The sequence below is a fragment of the Embiotoca jacksoni genome, unplaced genomic scaffold (genome assembly GCF_022577435.1).
Source record: "Embiotoca jacksoni isolate LCO1_2020_lvr unplaced genomic scaffold, fEmbJac1.0.p SCAF_6, whole genome shotgun sequence".
NCBI lineage: Eukaryota > Metazoa > Chordata > Actinopteri > Embiotocidae > Embiotoca > Embiotoca jacksoni.
The window spans coordinates 4,265,026-4,285,928 of NW_027185414.1; the positions used below are offsets into that span (position 1 = coordinate 4,265,026).

A 20,903-nucleotide genomic window follows, 5' to 3' on the forward strand; every position below is an offset into this window, starting at 1 on the left:
TCCACTGGTTATACAAACGAAGCTTGAAGGTTAAAAAAAAACAGGGCAGTGAAAAGACAAACAATCCAACAATGTTGAGCAGCAGCTGAGCTCCTGGACGAAGCCAACACGAGCAGAGATACCTACCGTGCGAAAGAGGGCAAGGTGGAATGACTCACCTTGGCATGAAGATGGCATATCATGTGCAGCAGCTGCCCCACGCTCTCCTGAAGGGTCGGCGTGTCGCGGCCAGGGTGGATGCTCAGCGTCAGAGAGTGCGTGTTCAGCCTGGGAAGGTGGCAAAATACCCGAGCGTCCGTGGAATCCGGCAGGAACGTCTCTGTCCCTTTGTCCGTCTCTGCGTTCGTCTCAGCCCTGTCGAAGAATAAACACTTAGATCATCCCAAAGGGTGTGCGGCGTGATTGGCTAACGCAGCACAGAACTGCTTTCAAGAGGTTTTTAACAGTGATGTCAGCGGGTCCACAACACTTTTTCTTCAAAAATCCACGAAGCTTTGCTTAATTTTAAAACACCAGATCAGAAAAAAAAAAACAGCAGTCAAATACTGAGGTTGCAATGTTAGTGTATTCTAGCATGTTTATAAGCAACCTATAAAGATTCTGCCAAGTAGTTAAGTAGCTAGAAAATGTTAAGAAGTTCCAGACGCTGTGGGCAGTCCAACAGAAATGATACTTTCCTTCCCAGTAGTAAGATACACCAAACCTAAGTACCACTTCTAGTTGATAAGCTTTCCAAGAAACCTTCTCTCCCTCTTTTGCGTCAAGTGTTGAAGGTATGTGCTGTGTTTTATTCCCCATAAAGATAGTGCTGTACAGGGGAAACACTGTTTGCGTAATCGTGGGTGGGTTGCTCTAGCTGCGAGGCCCGGCGGCTGAGGTCACCAGCCAGGCTGCGAGTGACTTCACTTTTCATGAGGGAAATGTAATTACCGACACATAAAGAGAGCGATGGAGGTTGTAAAGCAGCTTCAGCGCGCGCTTGGCAACAGGGAAGCTCGCTAAGTGCTGGTTGTCTTTCAGCTTGTGGCATCTTCATTTTGAGTTAAATGAAAACTGTTCAGCAACAAATGAGCAGAGTGCTATGAAGACATAAAAGGAGTCCATTTCCTCTTTGAGTTGTGTGTCAGACCATTTGCTAAAAAAAACTGTTTTTTTTTTGCCTCTGCCATTTAATGTTTCACTATAAAGGATTTGACCTCACTAGTCGTTCGGAAAAGAGGCATTATTAGGGATAATATCTGACAACTCCTAACAAAACACATATATAGCCTTGCCATTAAAGTCTGCAGAGACAGCGCTGCGGTGTGTTTGGAAAGGTGTAACAACAGGTCAGCGGACACTGAACCGAGGCTTTGTGTTGCAGAATAGTTTCCCATCACTCTGGATTCCCTGGGAACAATACTGGCAGCCCACAACTTTTCAATTTGCCCTCAGCTATCCGACTGCAGCTGAGAGTGCGAGGCTTCGTGGTGATGTTCTTTGAATACTTCTATTGTTCTGCTGAAGACAACAGACAAATAACATTGCTATAGAAGAAGGAGGAACCACTCCTCTGATATATTGACATACGACTGTTTGCACAGGGAAGAGGGCAATGTTCATTTTCTCAGTGGCAGCTCTGACACTTTGGAACAGCCTCCCACATCAACAGCTTCACTACCAGTGTTCACATTATGAGTCAAAACTTCTACTTTTAATGACATTTTGAGATTAAGCCGTATTTAATTGTATTTCTATTTTATCTTGAGCATTATTTATTGATCATGTGTTGTTTTGGCTTAATGTTGTTTTCCATTTAGTTTTACTGCTCATCTGGTGTTTAATGGATTACATGTTTCAAGTCAATTGTTGTTTTCAATGTTGTGCAGAACTTTTGCAGGATTTAAATGTGCTATGTAGTTAAAACAGGCTTCATAGGTGCTGAAACTCAGAGCTAATATCACTGATGCCATGTGAGGATATCATGGACAAACTGTCTGAGAAAGAGCATTTTAAATAACTTTGACTTGAATTACACAAAACTTGAAAACAACTTTCCTTTAACTGTACAAATAACTCACGTTATAAGGAGCTCACGGATGCATCTGTGTCCTCGTAAATCCGCAACAGCGGACGGGGTGTGGCCTTGTCTGTTGGCCAATCGCAGGGCTTCTCGGGCTCCTGGCTGCTGCAGCAGGAAGTGCGTAACCCGTTGGAGACCTCGACGTGCTGAGAAATGCAGCAGAGTTTCCTGAGGGTTCAGGTCTGAGGAAGAGACGAAGAACAGATACCGAAATAAATACTGAGGGAACAAAAAAAGAGAGAACGACAGAAGAGTGCAGTAGCCCAGGCAGCCAATTTGTGGTGTACTAGCCGACATACCATCACTTGGCGGCAGCTTGGCAACACCACAGTGCTGCCTAATTAAACCATTACAGGATCCACAGTGACCAAACAAACAAAAGACCTTTACACATTTACAAACTAATCAAACCACAGCTTGTCTCTGTCCTCAACAGATGATCAATGATGGTATTTTAACTTTAACTTTAAACCGGCCTCTTTTTTGTGCATGAAATTACAGAATAAATGAAGTTTTTGATGTTCAGTGAATGTGGAAAAGGCTCCAAAGCAGCAGCATGTGATAATAAAACAAAGAAATGAGAGCAACAATAATAATGCCACTGACTAAATCAAACTGCACCACTTCATTCAGCAGAGGTGAGCTGCAAACAAGTGCTTCACACTCCCGTTTTTAAATTAAGTCCATTATTGGCCCGATATATCAGCCCAACTCCTAATAACGCCATCAAACACAGAAACCCTCCCCCTTCACACATTCACAAAGACAATAACTGAGATTCATGGACACACACACACACACACACACACACACACACACACACACACACACACACACACACACCTCCATCTCCCTGCCAAAGCAACAGGTTGCCCGCAAGGCTCCCTCCAGCGTTAAAGCCAGGCTGAGTGCCTGTTGGCTATTCCAGAGATCTTCTCATCTCAAGCTGAATCTGTGTAATTAAATATCCCTCTGTGTTTGCTAAAAAATATTATGAAAACATCTCTGGGTCTACAGGACTCTCCCTAACTTTTCTGCTAATATTAATCTCTTTTACCGCACCATTTATTGTTCATTTAAATAGGGCTGGCTGATATAATAATGCCCTTGTTTAAATGAGAAGGAAATCAAATCCTGGAGGGCAATAAATGATAAATTCACAATGAAAAGCAGAACATACAGAACATTGGAGAAATTAAAAAAAAAATTAATAAGTAAAACCTGACAAATTAAAACACAAGACAACATTGCAAACTTGCTGGTTCAATATGGGCCTCAGTGCCCAGATGTCTCGTAATGCAGAGTCAGTAAACTGCACATAGGATGTTTATGAAACCAGCTGGACTGTAATTATTTATAGCGGCAGAATCTAACTCGATATTTATTCTCTAGCTTTCATTTGTCACTGCCTATGAGCAGAGGATTTTCTAGCTGCAGTGCCCATAAACAAAACCATATATTAACTTGAGCAAACGGGAAAAATGTTTGTTTTTTTTCATTAAGACACAGACAAGCAATTCTACATTGCAAATCCTCTTTTGATTTCTTTTCGGACTATCTAACTCTGCCCTGTGCAGATTTCAACATCAGGATATGATCAGTTTATGAAGAGTGAAGAAAAAACAAGTGAAAACTGCAGCAGAACAGCTCCACAATAATCATTAGGAGACATTTACAATGCTGATGGTGTCTGCTGATGAAAGGTTTCAGTCCATTTACCACGGGCCAGTCTGAACCAGCCCGCCCTGATGAACCTCAAGCTAATTGGTCAAATTTAATGCTCCACTTGGCCGGACTGGAATGCGAGGTGCCAAACAGCAGCAGGAAACACTTTGCTGCTGGGTTTGTTGGTGGCTCCTCAAAACTGGCTGCCATAACAGCCATGTAATTTTCATGCTACGAAAGTCAGCTGGGATGTACACGCAGTTAGAGCTACCTGCTGTGGTACGCGAAGCACCGACACAAAGTGGTTTAACAGAATGTTTGGGCACTGTGAGCCAACAGAGCAGCTTCACTGCCTCTGGGTAGAGACCTGAGCTAGCTGGTTGCTAGTTACATTTGCTATTTATGTGTTATTCTTGTTTCTTCGAGTCAAATTATTCAGCATGATTGTTAGTCAGGAAACAAAACCCAAAAAACCTAACAATTCTTGAAGCCAAAGTGACAATTTGCTACCTTTGTCCAACATTCAAAACCCAAAGATATGCAATCTAAAATGGCATAAAACAAAGGAAAGCTGCAAATCCTCACATTTAAGGAGCAAATAAAAATAGTTGTTGTTTTTTTTTTTTGAAAGTTTTTTTTTTTATTGGTGCAGCTCTTAGGATGGCAATATCAGTCTGTCAGTTGGTCCACCACGCTGATCTAGACTGAAACATCTAAAAAAAACTATTGGATGGATTGCTGTGAATCACAGAGGATTAATCCCTGACTCTTTCTCCATAATCACCATGTGGAATTGAGAGAAAACTGTTGACAACTATTGAAAAGCTTGCCATGACATTATTATCTGGTTTTCATCTAGCGCCATCATCAGGTCGAAAATGTAATTTGTGTGCAATACATGAGTCAAAAGATAAAATAACATTCCCACCAACCTTAGCTGAGCTTTATGTCTAGTCATAACCAGCAAATGTTTACGTTATAAAATGCTAAACTAAGATGGCTAACATGGTAACCATTTCATCTATAGAAGGATCAGCATGTTAACACACCTTCCTGTTGTGCATTAATGGAGCGCAGCAGTGATGAGCATCACGCAAGGGGAAGGAATACTTTTCATACGAGTGGTCACAGAAACGCATGTAAGTCAGGTGTTAATGTTGATAAAGTGAATGAACTTGGAGTACTGACTCGTGAAAGATATTGCTATCTCTGAACTTTTTGTTTGCCTCACAGAGGTGCGAGTCTGGCTTAAGACTCTCAGTTGTATTTATGAATTATATAAACAACCAATAAATTATATAAACGCTTCTGTTAGTTGACAATAGTAGACTTGAGTGGTTTTTATCGTTTGTTTTTCTTAAGGCTGCAAATCATTAAGTCACCTACTGAAATGTTACTGACCAACAACCCATAGACTCCAGATCAGTTCACGCTGAATGTAGTCACCTGTTCGAAACAGGTGAATCATTTGGGAATTGTCAGCCATTTTTAATTGCATGCATAGTTTTTCCAGGAGAAGAGAATTTCCCAGACGACGATAAATGGCCGGCTATGGTGAGCTCAGTGACTGCTGCGGGCGCACGGCGTGAAGGATGGCTGAGATAAACCGCCGTCACCTCCACCTATACCTCCGCTGCTATCCATCATCTGACAGATCTGATAAATGGAGAGCGCAGTTGCACTCGTCTTCCCTCCCCGCAGTTCACTGCAGCTCAGTGTCTTGTATTGAAGCGCTGACATATTGTGAAGCACAGCTTATTAGAGCGCACATCACTCACCACAGCTGGAAGGCGCCTTCCACATCAACATCATGACAACTGACTTCGATGCAAAGGAGCCTGTGTGTGTGTGTGTGTGTGTGTGTGTGTGTGTGTGTGTGTGTGTGTGTGTGTGCGTGCGTGCGTGCGTGTGTGTGTCCATCTTGATAAAAGGCTATTTTTCACTGTAACAAGTGGATCTTATCTAATCAGGAGGGAGGTCGTTGCTGGAAATTTGATTTGATGACTTCTCTTTTCAGACTCAAAACCAATAATGAATAAAACATTTCCATGAGGCTTTCAATCCCCACTATACTCTACTTCAGTGTTGTCAGCTCATTTTTTTGTAAGTTATGTCTAAAATCCTGCTGGTTCTGCTGGTTTGGTCTCATATCCAAATCCAAGTTAAACCACAAGCTATTATCTTAGCAATAGCCGGAGGCAGAGACAACGCTCTGACTGCTCCCAAAAGTCTTGTTTACGCTGTTTCACAGAGAGCAATTACCTCGCTGAGTTTATCATCCACATCAGCTCATTTGGTTTCCTTTAACTGATTAAAGTCATCAGAGTCAATGGCTGGAGAAAATCGGCGCTTTGATTTTAATAAAAGTGTTCATTTGTTTGCACCGACGTAGCTGTTTCTCACAACCCAAACTTCTGTCTGCCTGAGCTGCAGCACAGAGACACTCGGCTCTGTTTGTCCAGACTAATACCAGACTTAGATACACTGTAAGTCCACACGGAGAGGGGTTTTAGAGCCTGTAAATATACACAGACCACACTGACATCATCATGTTACTGTCATGGAAAAAAGATGTGCATGGCCTCAATGTCAAGTAGAGAAAATGTATGTTCATTCACGTGTCGAGTAAAAATGATGGTTACAGTTTTGTTGCTGATGCCGATACATTTCTTTGGTACCTCCAACATTTTCATTTTAGCTGCTCCTCCAATCTGAGCTGGAGTTTGACTACAGTTCTTGGATTTGATATCCACAATTGTAATCAGGGCCAGGTTTGGGTCTCTCGGTACTTAATACATGCTGTCCGGACCAAACTGTATGTAAAATTGGACGTGGTCTCCGGGTCTGAAAAGTGAAGCCAATGTGGAAGTGCCTCAAAGTGTAATACCACTGAGAACCACGAGGGGCTGGCTCCAAAAAACTTCTGGCTCCAATAGATTGTCATTCAAAACCATCAACTTCTCTCATGAAATACAATTTTTTTTTTTTTTTTTTTTCATTCAGTCGATTGACTGGTTTGATTGACAGGCTGAGGTGCAGTCAGGTTTCCAGTATAGGTGGGCGGCCAGAGTGTCATTCGATTTTCAGTGAGATTCACCCTTTGCTCCTCCCCAGTGCCTCCGAATATGATCACTTCTGGCTTCAATAAACCATGATGGCGACAGCAAAAATGACATACTCAAGGCTTCGAAATGGCAGTTTACTAACCAGTGGGTGACGATGGGTTGCCACATGGTCTGAACAGGTTGGGTGTCAAATCTGTAAATGTTTTTTTCCAAACCGCCACACAAAAAAAAAAAAAAACGGATGGTGGATCTTTAGGTTTTTCTAAACACATATCAGCCAGTATCATCCGGCCTCTGTAGGATCTCTCTGTCACAGCTGTAGCCTTGTCTTGTGTTTACATTTCTGAGGGGATGCATGTCAGCTATTGCATAGCCTACAGCAGCTACATGCATAAGCACCCTTTCAACAAACTGACATGTTCAGGGAAGGGGGGGTCGATGCCACAAGCCTCTGCTCATGTTTTGATCACATCCAAAATGGTGTGCCGGTAAAAGACCAAACAGAAACCACTTAAAAAAATAAAAGCCAATCCGTGTGCAGAAGTGAGCCGCTGCCTGGTACTTTATTAGCTGATCAAAAATCCACTTTCACTGAATCACATGTTTCCAATTTGAAGAGAGAACTAAGAGTTTAGTGATATAAAACATACAAAGTACTTAATGGAAAGATTAGTTCACTAATTCATTTTTAGAGACTGTACAGGTCGAACTGAAGCCGTACTTTAATGTCATGTCTTCCCCAAAAGATGTTTCATAACCAATTTCAGACGAGAAACTTGATAACTTCAACATTCACACAGACAGGTCGTCTTCCAGTGTGGGTGTGGTCATTAACCCAAACATCAGCGCCCCCACTGTCGTACTGTAAAATGTGTTAAATGTACCCAACCGCCAGATTTGTGTACGAAGGTAGAACAAGAACTGGGATCACTTCCACCGACACACTGCAAAGCACTCACATACAGTACACACACAGAAACAGGAAACTGTATGTTACTTACATGCCCTTCTCTGCACTAATTATCGTGTCCCTCTTTAGTCAAGGGGAGCTGTTTTGAAAATGCTGCAACACAATGCTTTCTGTGATCAGTCTTAAAGTTTTATTGATATCTGTTTGACTTCAAGACAAACAGAAGTGCCATGTGTGTCATTATGTGCTACGCAGCTGTAATTTGTGCGTATGTTTCTGCATCGGTGCAGAGACTTAATGTCTGACTCGCTTGCATTTCACTGTCAGGAAATTACACGTTACAAACAGTCCGCTGCCCTCCGACTCTCACCAGTTCTGCTGGTAAGTTTGTTCCCCAGTAGGCTCCATCCGGGAGGCAGGACGAGGTGGTGGAGGGCCAGCGCCAGGTTCTCGTCCAGACGCTCACACTCCTGCAGGGGGATCTGACACTCGTCCAGCAGCAGCGCCCCGTCCAGGCCGTCGGCCCGGCCCGCTGTGCTCACCTGTGTCGAGGGCAATTGCAGAGATGAGTCATGTTTTACAGAGGAGGAACCGAGGCTCAGTCAAATGAAATAACTCATTTTAAGATGCTCAGCCTAAGAGCATTAACCAAATGCCTATGAATGATGAAAGATTTCAACATGGGAAATCACATTCACATGCGTGTATCACCACTCGGCTCAATTTGGGGATGCGCCGTGTTCACAAAAAACAAATCAAGCTCAGATTTGAAAAGTGAAAAATGTTCCATTAGAGGCTTTAATTTTAGGTGCAAAAAAGTTATTTTATCTTGTCCTCCTCCTCGGCAAAGAAAACTCAATATTAAATTGCTCTGGGTTGATAAATTGTGGTGAAAAGAATTCATGAATTGAATACCAAAGACTGTCAGGCATTAGCCCTGTCAGGGAAGAAACAATAACACTGCAGTCTTTTGTTTCATTGTCACTCTGCCCACATTGTTATAGTCCTTGTAACCATTGGTAACCACTTTTCTCCTGGTCCGTGACAAGTGTCAGTCTGGAAATGGAAATGAGTCGTCTTGCTGCTCACCAGGAACTGGGCCATGTCAAAAGCCAAATCCTGCACAAAGCTGAATCGGTGCTCGGCCAATGGAGCCACGCGACCCAGATGGTACTCTGGGTCCTCGAGGTCCTCGGGGATGCCTCGTGTGACTGAACACAAGGTGACCAGCACCGCCTCACAGCAGTCATGAGCTACAAGACAAAACAAGGAGGGACACAATCAGAAAGGGTGAGAAGAGAGTAGAAGGAGACAAAGGAGGTGACGTGTAGAGGACTAAACCGTTTACAGCATTTTTCACAGTGATAAGCAGGTTATATTCTGTATTATCAGCCTGTGTGCGCATTAGTAGCAAGTAGTTTGCTATGTGATGTATAAGCATTAACAGTTGGTAGCTAGATGCAGCTGGTAAGGTGAGAATGTTTAACAACAATAGCAAATAAAAGAACTGATATTAAATGTGAAAACTAGAATGACAGCTTCACGGTTGTACACCAACTAGTCTACTTCCAGTTTACAACCACGTCTGTCCACACTCATACATGCGGTGAGAACTTTGAAGGAATTTGTCCAGAGATTTTGATTGAACACAAAGTTGTAGCAATGACAGTAGACAATGTTTAAAATATGGATGTTGCTGCAAAGAAGCTACAAATTCTAAAAGGTGGATGCTTCACCCACATTTTCCCCGCGACAGCACATAAGATCTATAAAATCAGCACAGTTTCAAGGTGGACACCCAAGATTAGTGTCATCAATTCAGCATCCGACCAAATGTGAAATATGGTCACAATCTTCCCGTCTGTTCCTGAGTTATGGTGTTGAACAGTGGAAAGAAATGTGTTTTTGAGGTCACTGTGAAGTTGACCTTTGACCTTTTGGATATAAAATGCAATCACTTTTGTCCTATTGGGCATTTGTGAAAAATATGCCCACTAAAGTATTTTGTGAAGTCACAGTGACCATATAGTGATCAGTTCATCCTTGGGGGATGGACATGGGTTGACGGTGACCTTGAACTTTGACTCCCAAAACCTAATCAGTTCATACTTGAGTCTCAGTGAATGTTTCAGCCAAATTTGGAGAATTCAGACAAGTCGCTGCCGAGACTTCACGTTCATTGACAGACATGGACAGACAACCCGATAACATAAAAAAATAATCATTAGGAGGCAAAAGATCTCAAAACCAAAGTAGATAATGACAAAGTAGAGCCCATTTGCTGCATTTGAAAATTTCACAGGTTTTTTGCACCCAAACTAATCTGATTCATAAACCTGTTTTCACCAGCTGACAATTTGACAAGTCTCAGCAGGAAAATACCAGGTGGAAATATTAAATTTAGGATTAACTCGATGAATAATTTCATTAAATAGTAGACTGCTTCAATTTCAGGGTCCGTGTGTCGTGCATGCAGATTCCTTGTCACACTGTCATGGCTTCCTGGGACACATGAACAGAGTTACTAAGGAGTCAGACGTTCATGTTCTTAGCAACACGTGAGCTTTTTCTACAAAAACATACAGAAACTGAGGGCCGGATGGTCAAGTTGACATTTTACTTAAGTACCATAAAGTAGGTTTATTCGATTAATCTAATTATAAAGTCAAATATTTGATTATCAATTGATGAACTAAGTTGGTGTACACAGTACAATGTGCAGTAGTCAGCTACAATAGATGGCAGACTTGCACCGCTAATTAATACAAATAAATCAGAATATGATTTCACTTAATGAAACATGTGTTCAATTTATCTGACTAATACCCACTCAGTCACAAATCAAACACGACCAGCTACAAATTAACAGCACAACATGTTATCAGTTAAAATGAAAGTTTATGCAAATGACTTTTCAGCTGTCACAACAGAAAGAATGAACAAAGCGGACTCCAGTCAGCACACATGGCCGGTGTCAAATTACTCCGAGCGGGGACTGAAGGCTGCCGCTTTGTAAACACACGCAGCGCTGACAGACGCTCTGCTTCTAATTTAATGGGCATTACATGGCATTCTGCATTAATTTACTTCCTTCCTAAATGCCAAGTCAAACGTTGTGTACTCATTCTTCTTTCCACACAGAAATCAAGCAGAGCTGAGAGCCCGTGGCGTCCTCCGCATCTGCAACAAAACTCCTATCGGGTCAGACCCATTCATTTACCAAGCCTCCCGCCATGGAACTGCGTGTCAGTTTTGCATGTCTCCAGAAACGCAATCAGACGGCCACCGAGCAACTCCAGAAATGGCTCCAATGCCGAGCTCGGGGGCGTCTCGATCCGAGCCAAAGCAGTGATGGAGTGAGCCTGCAGCCATTTTCCCGGGACACCAGGGAATTCTGTCTGACCTTCTGGTCAGTCACAAGCTCGGTACTTTGGAGCTCAGAGCGGCCTGATGGAGGACGCAGTGAAGCAGAGCTAATCTGTTAGCAGAGTAACACCTCATCCCACCTCCCCACCCCAACCCCATCTCAGACGACTGCAATGCAGTCGAGCGCTTAACAAAGTAACACAGTTTATCATGTTCTGCCGTTTTTTCCTGTCTGGTAGACACTTGAGGAAAATAATGAGTTTACAATATGTTTCTGAAGATGGTATTATATCCTGCATTTTTCTAACATCCACGTTTGATACTCAGTAACCTTTGACCCTTCATCTCGGCGCTGCCTGTTGCTGCTCATTCATTCACCTCAGAGGGAAGTATCTCCGAGAAACAGCGGCGGCTAAATATGTTCAATTTTGCGAGTAGAAGTGGGCTAAGCTCCAGGAGCAGTGATGAATGAGCCAGACTCCAGAGAAGCTAAAGTGAGGGGATTTCTCTCTCTGCAAAACACAACAAATAGTTTTAAAATGAGGACAGTGGTAGTGGATGATTAATAGGTTTTTTTTTACTTTTAACTTTCTTCCACAGGAACTAAAACTCGTGAGTTTCTCCCGATGCTTTCTGAGTGATGTTGGGGAGGAACAACACCGCCCTCCTCTTAAATTCAATTATTGTTTTGAAAAAGTCCAAACTATTCTGGCATGCATCAACATATTTTCATATTAATTTTGCTTACAGCACACAATAGCGAGAGAAGTATAATTCTTTTGGAGCACTTATTGACTGTATTTTGACTCTATCTTGTCCAGTATTTCACTGACCTGCAGCATACACAGACATAAAGTCTACTTTATGATGATAAAGGTTTAGCATTAGTGGTCATCGTTAGCGGTGGGGTAATTGGAGAGCATTATATTGAGGTGTCTCTTATATTTGGTCTCCCTCATGTAAGTAAATACTAACAATATAATGAATTACAATAGATTGTAGAGGTGCTGAAGAGGCAACTGAGTATATAAAATCTTTTATTTAAAGATATCTGCAACAAGTACTGTACCGTCAGTCATCATGGACAAACACAACAGCACAATTAAATTGAACACATCTTAAATGCTTTAGGTGGAGCTGCTCTCCCACAGGTTCATTTGAGGTGACAGGAAAGCTGCAAGGCACTGTGGGTGGGGATGTCTTACCGGGACACAGCGCCTGCAAGGTGTCATGACTGCTCCGTAGGGTGCTGGTCAGGTGCCTCTGTGTGCTGCCAGCAAACAGCAGGAAGTAGTCCACGCCCTCGTCATCGGCAGCCAGCTCTTCTGCAGCGAGCTGCACCGTGATAACACAAAGACCCTGCAGAGGTGGGCGGACAGAGGGGGGAAGGAGGGCAGAAAAAAAGGAACAGATAGAAAGTGAGATTAACAAAGAGAAAAAAACAGATATTTAGAATCGTACCAAAATGAATGTGAATCTACTATTAATGAATCACATTCAAATGGAGGAAATGACTGATTATAGTAAATCTGACTTGTGTGCTGTGGTCAGTGTTGGGAAGGATACTTTTGATTACTTTTCTAACAAGTTTTAAACTGGCTAGAGATAAAGTCCTAAAAAATAAATGAACACCAGTCAGTGTAAACCTCCCGACAGAACTCAACACTGTCAAACTGTTATTCAGAGTTCTTCCGTATAACTTGATTGAAGGTGAGAAAGTTTTGATTTTAAAGCACAAACTACGAAAACAAATCACAAGTATGTAGATCACAAGTGACTGCAGTAAAAAAAACAAAAAGAAAATGTTCCCAGAACCTCAAACCAAGTCTCCATTCAGGTCAACTCCATGCTAAGTGATGATAGAGCCATCAACAGGGCTCGGTCACTGATTTTGATTGACAGATGACACGCTGTGTGAATTCAAAGCGAACCAATCAAAAACAAGACTCAATTTGAGTGCATCCTGCTGAATGAATGGAGCCTCTATAGATGTAAACAGAAGACATTCTTGATTAGAGAAAAGATGGAAAAATTATATTCTGCGTAAGCTTTTTACTGAAAAGAAAATATTCAGAAGTAACACCTTTGTAATCACCAACATTTTCAATAGTAGCTGTAATTCATCTCTAACTTTGTACTACGTAACTGTCACTGATTACAATTATATTCATGTTGTAATTCAAATACATGTAACTAGTTACTCCCCGACAGTGGCTGGTGCAATACACCATTTTGTTCTAAAAGTAAATAAATAAATATATATGTATATATATATTATTATTTATTTATTTGGTAGCTAGCTCTAACTATATAGGTTAGATTGCATGCAGGTGTGATTTAACAAGAAATACATCCATCCACAGATGCTTGTCATATATATTACTATTTATTTTGTTTTACATAAATACATATTTATTTATTACTATTTATGTATTTATTTGGTAGCTGGCTCTAACTATATAGGTTAGATTGCATTCAGGTGTGATTTAACAAGAAATACATTCACCTACAGATACTTGTCAAAACAGAAATGCAGACTAGAAAATGTGTGTCCAGCATGACAAACCCTGATCTCTAACAAATAAGCTTTCTGAAGTCCACAAACAATGCAAAAAGTAGTAAACCAAATTTAACAACATTTTCTCTGACAGTATAAATGTGTAAATGAACCTGTTTAGCCACAGATACAATCGAATGCTATCCAGACAGCAATCACAGTTGGTCATGTTAGGTGCATTTAAGACAGGTTGAGATGCCGGGTGTCAAATACCCTCCTTCACAACTGGATCTGGTTACAAACTGGAAAACACATCTCAGCAGTGAACGATGGTGTGTGGAGGCCGCCAGTCTTCTCTGCACCACAGTTGTTTACGGCAAATAAAACGTGAATACATATATATATAAATAATATAAGCATTAATATACAAGTTCCACATCACATCATTAACAAACAAGAAAGGAGGCAGCAGACAATGATGAAACACAGAGGAGCAGCTGGACTTTCTGCTGACTCAGTGTGCGAGCTCAGTCAGAGTCCGACCACAGAGGAGAGAACGATGAAACAAAACAACAAACCCAAACCTTTGATATCCATGTCAAATGAAAATAATGAAATAATAATGATCACAATCACAGACAATTTTTTTTTTTTTTTTTTTTTTTTTTTTTAAATGTATTAAACGGTGTGTTTGTCTGCTATAATGTGCTGTGTCTGTATCTGTGGCTTAGCTTGCTAGCTATCATACCTTCTACAATAGTGCACGACAAAAAACAACCTGGCCACAACTACTGCATACACCATGATGCTACCAGAGTTATTAGCACAGTCGAACAGTTTATTGGATTTGAGGAATCATTAATTTCATTAATGTACCATTAATTCATCGTTTTACAGCCGCAAAAGCAGCAACGGAGACGGCTACAACGGAGCAAATGACACAAGCACGTGTTGACAGGGTCTTTGTGATTACTTTTACTGGCAGGAGGGGGAGACAAAAGGTCGGCACAAAACACAAATATGTAACCAAGCAGGGTTACTGTATGTTAGAACATAGTAACGGCCTCGTCCTTTCATACACTTATATTGCGAGGACAAAATAGATCCTGACTGCAGTAAAAAAAAACATATGTTATATTCTACATGGATCATCAGCTGGTGAGGATACAGACGTTTTGCCTCGGGCCTTTAGTACGGTATCGCAGCATTTTCAACTGGTTGAGCTCATGTTGTCTTAGTTAGCATCCAGATTTTGACATATGGACATGTCACTGTTATCACTGTACACCATGCAGGAGAGGAGGGCAGGTGGAGCAGCGGTAACCTCGACCGGGCTTTGAGATTTCAGCTGTAAAATCTCCACTGTTCATGTATTTTGTCTGCTATATAGTGCTTACTTGAAAATATGTGTCCTGCCAATGTGCAAACACTCAAAATACAATTATGCGCAGTCCTTGTGCAGTCCGCTATATTTCTAAAGTGACAATTGGCTAAATTGTGGCTGAGCATTGTGGGGAGTGATGTGGTGTCATCTGAGGACAGACTGAGGAGGAGGAGAGGCTACAAAAAATAGGGATATTGTTCAAAATTAGCTGTTTTCCACTGAGGGACTGCAGCTTGTTGACACAGAGGAGGGATAATGGGACATTTCATCCCACTTAATCTGACCAGTGTGGCAATCCTTTCACCGGCCTGGTCCAACCCCGAGCAGACTGACGTGGCTGCCGGAGCTTAACAGGGTTAAAGGTGCTTCCTCCTTCTCTTATAAAGTGGTAGCCTCGGGGCCTTGTTCCTCACAGCGGAGATCAGCAGGTAGACATCAGCGAGGCTAACCAGCAGCCTCGGGATCGGCAGGTCTCTGTTTGGCAAATCACTGCTGCAGCAGAACAATGTGAAGGGGGGAGGAACCACATAGCCCAGAGGCCACTGGCAGAGAAACAGCCTGCAGTAAGCCTCTGAGAGCGAGGACTGAATACATTGACTGATGCAGGCTTTGCTATGCACGGAGAGTATCGTCTTTAACAAGCACAGCAGAGCCACTGAAGTAAATGAGTTGTAGATGGGTGGAAGCCAGCAGGCATGACATTTTCTCCATTAAAAACTCATCTCATCCCGAGCCCAGATTAGAAATTAGGGTTTGGTGCTGCTGAATGGGTTGGTACCTCGGCGGATTTGTGCGTTTGTGCTCCATGTGAAAATGAAAACGTATTAGTGTGAAATAAATTCCACATTTTAACTACGAACAAAAGAGAAGCAAAAGGGAATAATGTTTTTTTTTCTCTCCGCTGCTTGCTGAAGGCAAATCACCTCATTGTGACACAATAGCTGCTCAGATTTCTCGCAAGAACCCAGCAGTTTTGTCATTTTGTTCATATATCTATCTATAAACACTGGATTTAAAAAAAATAAAATAAAAAAAAAAACACCTGAAAACAGATTAAATAAAAAACACCCCTACATGACGGGGGTGTTTGAATTGAAACTAATTTGGGAAGAAGAATCTAGAGTCGAATAGAAAATCAACTAAAGAAGATCATTGTCGGTCCTTTTGGAGGCAAATGTGTGTTGGCAGGAGGGGAAGAGAAACAGAGATGTGAAACATGTGCTGGAGACCGCAGGAGACACAGCTGCACACAGCGACCTCTGCAAAACATGCAAACCAGCACAGACACGGCAACGAACACTGCTGACATTAAATTCAATAACAACAATAACTCAAGTGCAGAAAAGTCTCAGAGGTTCTCGTGTGTCCAACTTAATTCAGACGAGCAAAGAGGTTTTAAAGCGGTGCGACATGTGCTGTCTTCCTGCCACACCATATGACTGTGCTCTCTGCTGGCTCTAAGTACTTAACAAAGTGACCTGCTGAGGTATTGACCTGCTAATCACGGAGCTTCAATGGGGAACAGGCAGCTTTTAAGAAACATCAAAAGCCCAGCAGGAGGCTATGAAGCCAACCTCCTCTTTTTGAACATGCTTGTGTCAGTGTAGCCTTTTCCACACATGCTGCTGCTGTTACTGGTTTCATCCACCCAGGTAAGGTAGCGGCTGGTCTGAAGCAGTCACACATACTGTTATGAAATGCTGCTTTTAATGAAGACTTCAGAACTTCTTTTACATTATTGTCCAGCCCCCCTGGCTAGGTTTCTTACTATAGGAAACACAAGCTGCAGATTTGCTCCATTTCATCACCCAAACTAATTGCCAAGACATCACATGGCACTTAAATTCTAGACTTTTCTCATAATCTTTTACTTAGATGCAACACACCAACCTCTGCAACCCCTATCACACCAAAGCATGTAATACACCATCGTCCACTCGAGGATACCGTGTCAGTGTCGCTTTTTTTGTAACGTGGTTAGGGGTAAACTTAAACGCTACTTGATTAGGGTTAGGAAAAGATCATGCATTGGGTTCAAATCAAGCAGCAACCAAAAGTGACGTCACCCGTTGGTTTGTGAACGGCCGTTACGATGCCTCAAGTTGGGATTTTGTCCGGCGCCATCTTGCTAGTTCAGAGTGGTTTGTAGCCAAAGTGACCTAATTTGGACAAGCTGGGGAGGAGCGAGCGGTGGATCTGACTCGGTCTAATTGGAAACCCGCCGATACTACGTCCCACCCACTTATAGCCATAACCTGATTGCATCACAGGCCTGTCAATCAAACAGACAAGTCCCCCAGAAACATGGCTTTTGGAAGCCGATTTTCTACGTTAATCACAGGATTATTTTCAGATGGACCGCCAGAAAAATATTAAGAAGGAGCGACTCCAGCTCGCAAAACCGAAATAAATTGTTGAAAACTTTTATTGTCTTAAAATTTGATGAGAAGATGAATGGGAGCCGGAGGCACTTCTGCATCATTTATCAGGCCCCGAGGCTACGTCCACTTTTAAATACAGTCAAAGGTTCAAAATAATTTTACGCAAGTAACGTTACGTAGATCATGTAAATTATTTGAGGTAGGTTACGTAAGTTAAATACTTTACATTATGTCAGAAACTGCTCTCTCACAACCTAAAACATCAGCTTTTCCAGTGAAAGTCCGGTGTCCATCAAACCACCTTTAACTTCCTCCCCAAATTCCTGTTGCATGGAAATTGCGATAATAACAATAAATGATCATATATGTTGTCCTATAGACAACATGCCAGAAGCTGGCCTGACATAAAGTTAAAGGTTCATGACTAGACTTGACAATGCTTGACAATGTGATTCATCCCTGCTGTCATTCACATATTTTACCTCGAGAGTAAAGCCAAGGTCAATGTCAGAAGCAGAATACTGCAAACTTTTACCCATCTTACCCAGTAATGTTTCTGCTTTTGTTCCCAATATTTAAAAGAGCTCTTGTTCAGACATTGCACGAATATGTAATATTGGCAGAGCAAATTAAGCTACACATATCCCCAATTTACAAAGGCTGCTGACCTGTGGAGCATCCTTGGAGACCATCACCTAGCAGAGCGTTCACAGGTTCGGCTATTGAACTGTTGCCATGCCCGCAGTCATGCGTTCTGTGTTACAGACCGAGCCCCTACCTGCTCATGGAATTGCAAGCCGCCCAGGAAAACATTGTCTGCTAAATGCCAAGAATGAAAATAGCATGTTTACTCGGAGCCAGAACAACAGAGTCTCTTGCTGTTATTGGAGGAAAACTCATTTCGTAAAGCGCTTCCACAAGTTACCCTCTGCACAACAAATCAAATGACCCTCTCCCATTGCCCTCGAAAATACATTCAATGTCTTTACCAATCACTTGCTTGTTAAAAATCCTTCTTTGGCCAAAGTGATATTGCAAGAACACTGAGGCCTTGACCTTCGGCCTCCTTAAAACTGGTTGTTTCTGCAGTCACTGATCAAAAAATTCACACTTACAAACTGGGGCTGCCATTTGTACTCGCTGTGGATGGTGTCCATTAACTGTTTTTGTTTTTTTAAAGATACAATTATAGGCTGACTACTTAACCCCGATGAGCTATCTCACTGTGAACTGCTGTGATAAGTGTCTAAAATCTGATGTTTAATGAGGCCTGACTGCCCGCCTGGTTCCACCGAGGAGTCTGACTGTAAATCACAGATAAGGTTGTCCGGGTGGTTAATGTGTGAGCCAGTTCAGCCTTAAGACACAGACACACACACACTTGAACTTCTCTGACTTATCTCATTTCCTGTGTGCCTTCCACACCTGCTAGTGATAGGGGACCAGTACAACCACTAAGACACTCACTCAGAAACGTCCCCAAACACACACACACACACACACACACACACACACACACACACACACACCTCACTAACTATGTATCAAATAATAGAAGAGCCCTGATGACATTTCAGGATCATTTTAAGTAATGTGAAATTATATTTCAATTCAAACGTCAAAATATTAGGCTGAAAAAAGCCCAGCGAGGTTTGAGGTCTAACAGCAACTCAGAGTTATAAATGAGCTGTATATGGTCATTATAAGAAAGGGACATGGTGTATTTGTGGAAGAAAAATGGCTTTCCAACTGAAGGGGGAATTAAAATACAGGTAAAAGGATCATGAAACTGAATGCACATTTGGGGCAACGGGTGCAGACGATCAGGAATACGAGCTACAATGGAAAGCTTTCCATTTCCAAGTTGACCCCAGAGTAACAAGCTTTGGGTTTGTCATAAAGAATGCAGCCAGAGAATTACAATTACAGCGATAACCTCTGCGGTTGACACGGTGGGTAGTTCAGCAATCTGAGAGGACCTCAGCAATGAGCTGCACCTCCTCCACCTGAACCACCTCATGTGGCTGCACTGGTGAGAGGACCACCCACCCAGGAGGCATTACCATCAGTTGAGAAGACACCCTGAAATAAGACACAAGAGAGACCCCCAACAAATGAAAAACGTCAGCAGGCAAAGAATCTCAGGGACGCCACGCTCACCCTGTTGCCCACACATCCAAGAACCCTGAAATCCATCCATGTGGTTAAACATGGATGGTTTTGAATCAAAATCTTTAGCTTTGTTTGGTAATAATGATCAAAAAATACAATCCTCATTATGGTTGTGCATTGAGGGGTAGCTATGGTAGCTACATGCATTGACTCCGAAGCTCCACAACACCAAGCTATGGTACCGCCAAAATGGTATCGGTTTTACCCTGGCTGAAGACGCCACACTGAAGTGTAATGAATAATGATAATGCTGTGAGGAACATTTTTTATGTTGTCTTATGAGAAGTCTTGCTTGTGTCCCATGATAGTCATTTCCTAATCAATTACGTGGGTCTATTTTTGTGTTATTGCCAGTCTGTCAACATGAAAAACATGATTACTAAATACACAACAGAGGACAGTAAGTAATGCACAGTGCAAACTCGTCTAAATGTTTATTAAATTAAACAGCATGCAGTCTGAAGTTGTGCTCTCCACTATCTGGTCCTAAACACCCACACAGTTGTTTTCAGTTATTCGAGTTCATTTAGACTTGTTCCCTGGTTGAAGTCAGGCAGAGCTGTTCCAGGAATTACATGAGGTCATCAAACTAATGATGTTGATAAAGGTCAAGGTTGTCCCGCCCCGACAGGTTCAACAGACCAACATCCAGGCACACTCTGCACCACAACTACACAACCCAGAGAAAAGTGGTCACACCTGTGTGGATGAACGTACGGTGTGTCGTGTAGAAGCAGCTTCCCTACAGGTTCCACTGTGATTGGTGGTACTTACATACAACGGAGCTTGCTGTGGATTGAGTTTCATGTCCCTGGACACTGTAAAGAGAAGAACAAATTACAGGTTATAGCGTTGCAGTGTGTGAATGCATATCGTTATGCAAAACAATGTAATATCTTAAAGCAGCATTTAAGACTTTTTGGCCACCTGGGGCAGTGCAACAAGCTCTAAACACAATATAACCTATTAGCACCTGTCAGCTAACATATATGCAAACATGGAATGAACAGAGCAACATTATACTTTATTGACATCTACTCTACGTCTAATAGTAACTCTACTTTTAGATCTGCTTTGTTCTCCACCACCTCCTGAAGGTTATATCTGACTCCTTAACTACTAAATGCTCCAGTGTGTTCACTTTTGGTTGCTATCTTTGTTTGTTGTTTGGTGCTGGGTATCTAAGGGAGGGTTGGTCAGCTAAATCAGAGCTAATTCAGTGAAAATGGCCCATAGCTGCAGCTGGTAATAACCTCTGTCCGTCCATCAGTATGAGCGACTTCCGTCCCATTTTAGAGCAGTTTAAGCCAAACAAAAAAAAAAAATGCTCTGGAACTCTAACTGTGCACTACCTGCCCAGACAAAGACAGCAGTTAACTTAAGGACATATAGTTGATCATT

General features: G+C 42.1%; 1 protein-coding gene across 1 annotated transcript in view; it reads right to left on the bottom strand.

Annotated features, from left to right (window-relative positions):
- Positions 1 to 20,903, bottom strand: part of LOC138212826 (A-kinase anchor protein 13) — a 103,357-nt gene that overhangs the window by 64,536 nt on the left and 17,918 nt on the right. The window contains exons 2-7 of the mRNA XM_069173423.1: positions 20,277 to 20,320; positions 12,274 to 12,427; positions 8,792 to 8,955; positions 8,073 to 8,244; positions 2,061 to 2,244; positions 159 to 354 (exon numbers count right to left, since the gene is read on the bottom strand). Of these exons, the coding sequence (XP_069029524.1) occupies positions 159 to 354; positions 2,061 to 2,244; positions 8,073 to 8,244; positions 8,792 to 8,955; positions 12,274 to 12,427; positions 20,277 to 20,309 (903 nt within the window). The 5' untranslated portion in view covers positions 20,310 to 20,320. The remainder of the gene's footprint in view (positions 1 to 158; positions 355 to 2,060; positions 2,245 to 8,072; positions 8,245 to 8,791; positions 8,956 to 12,273; positions 12,428 to 20,276; positions 20,321 to 20,903) is intronic.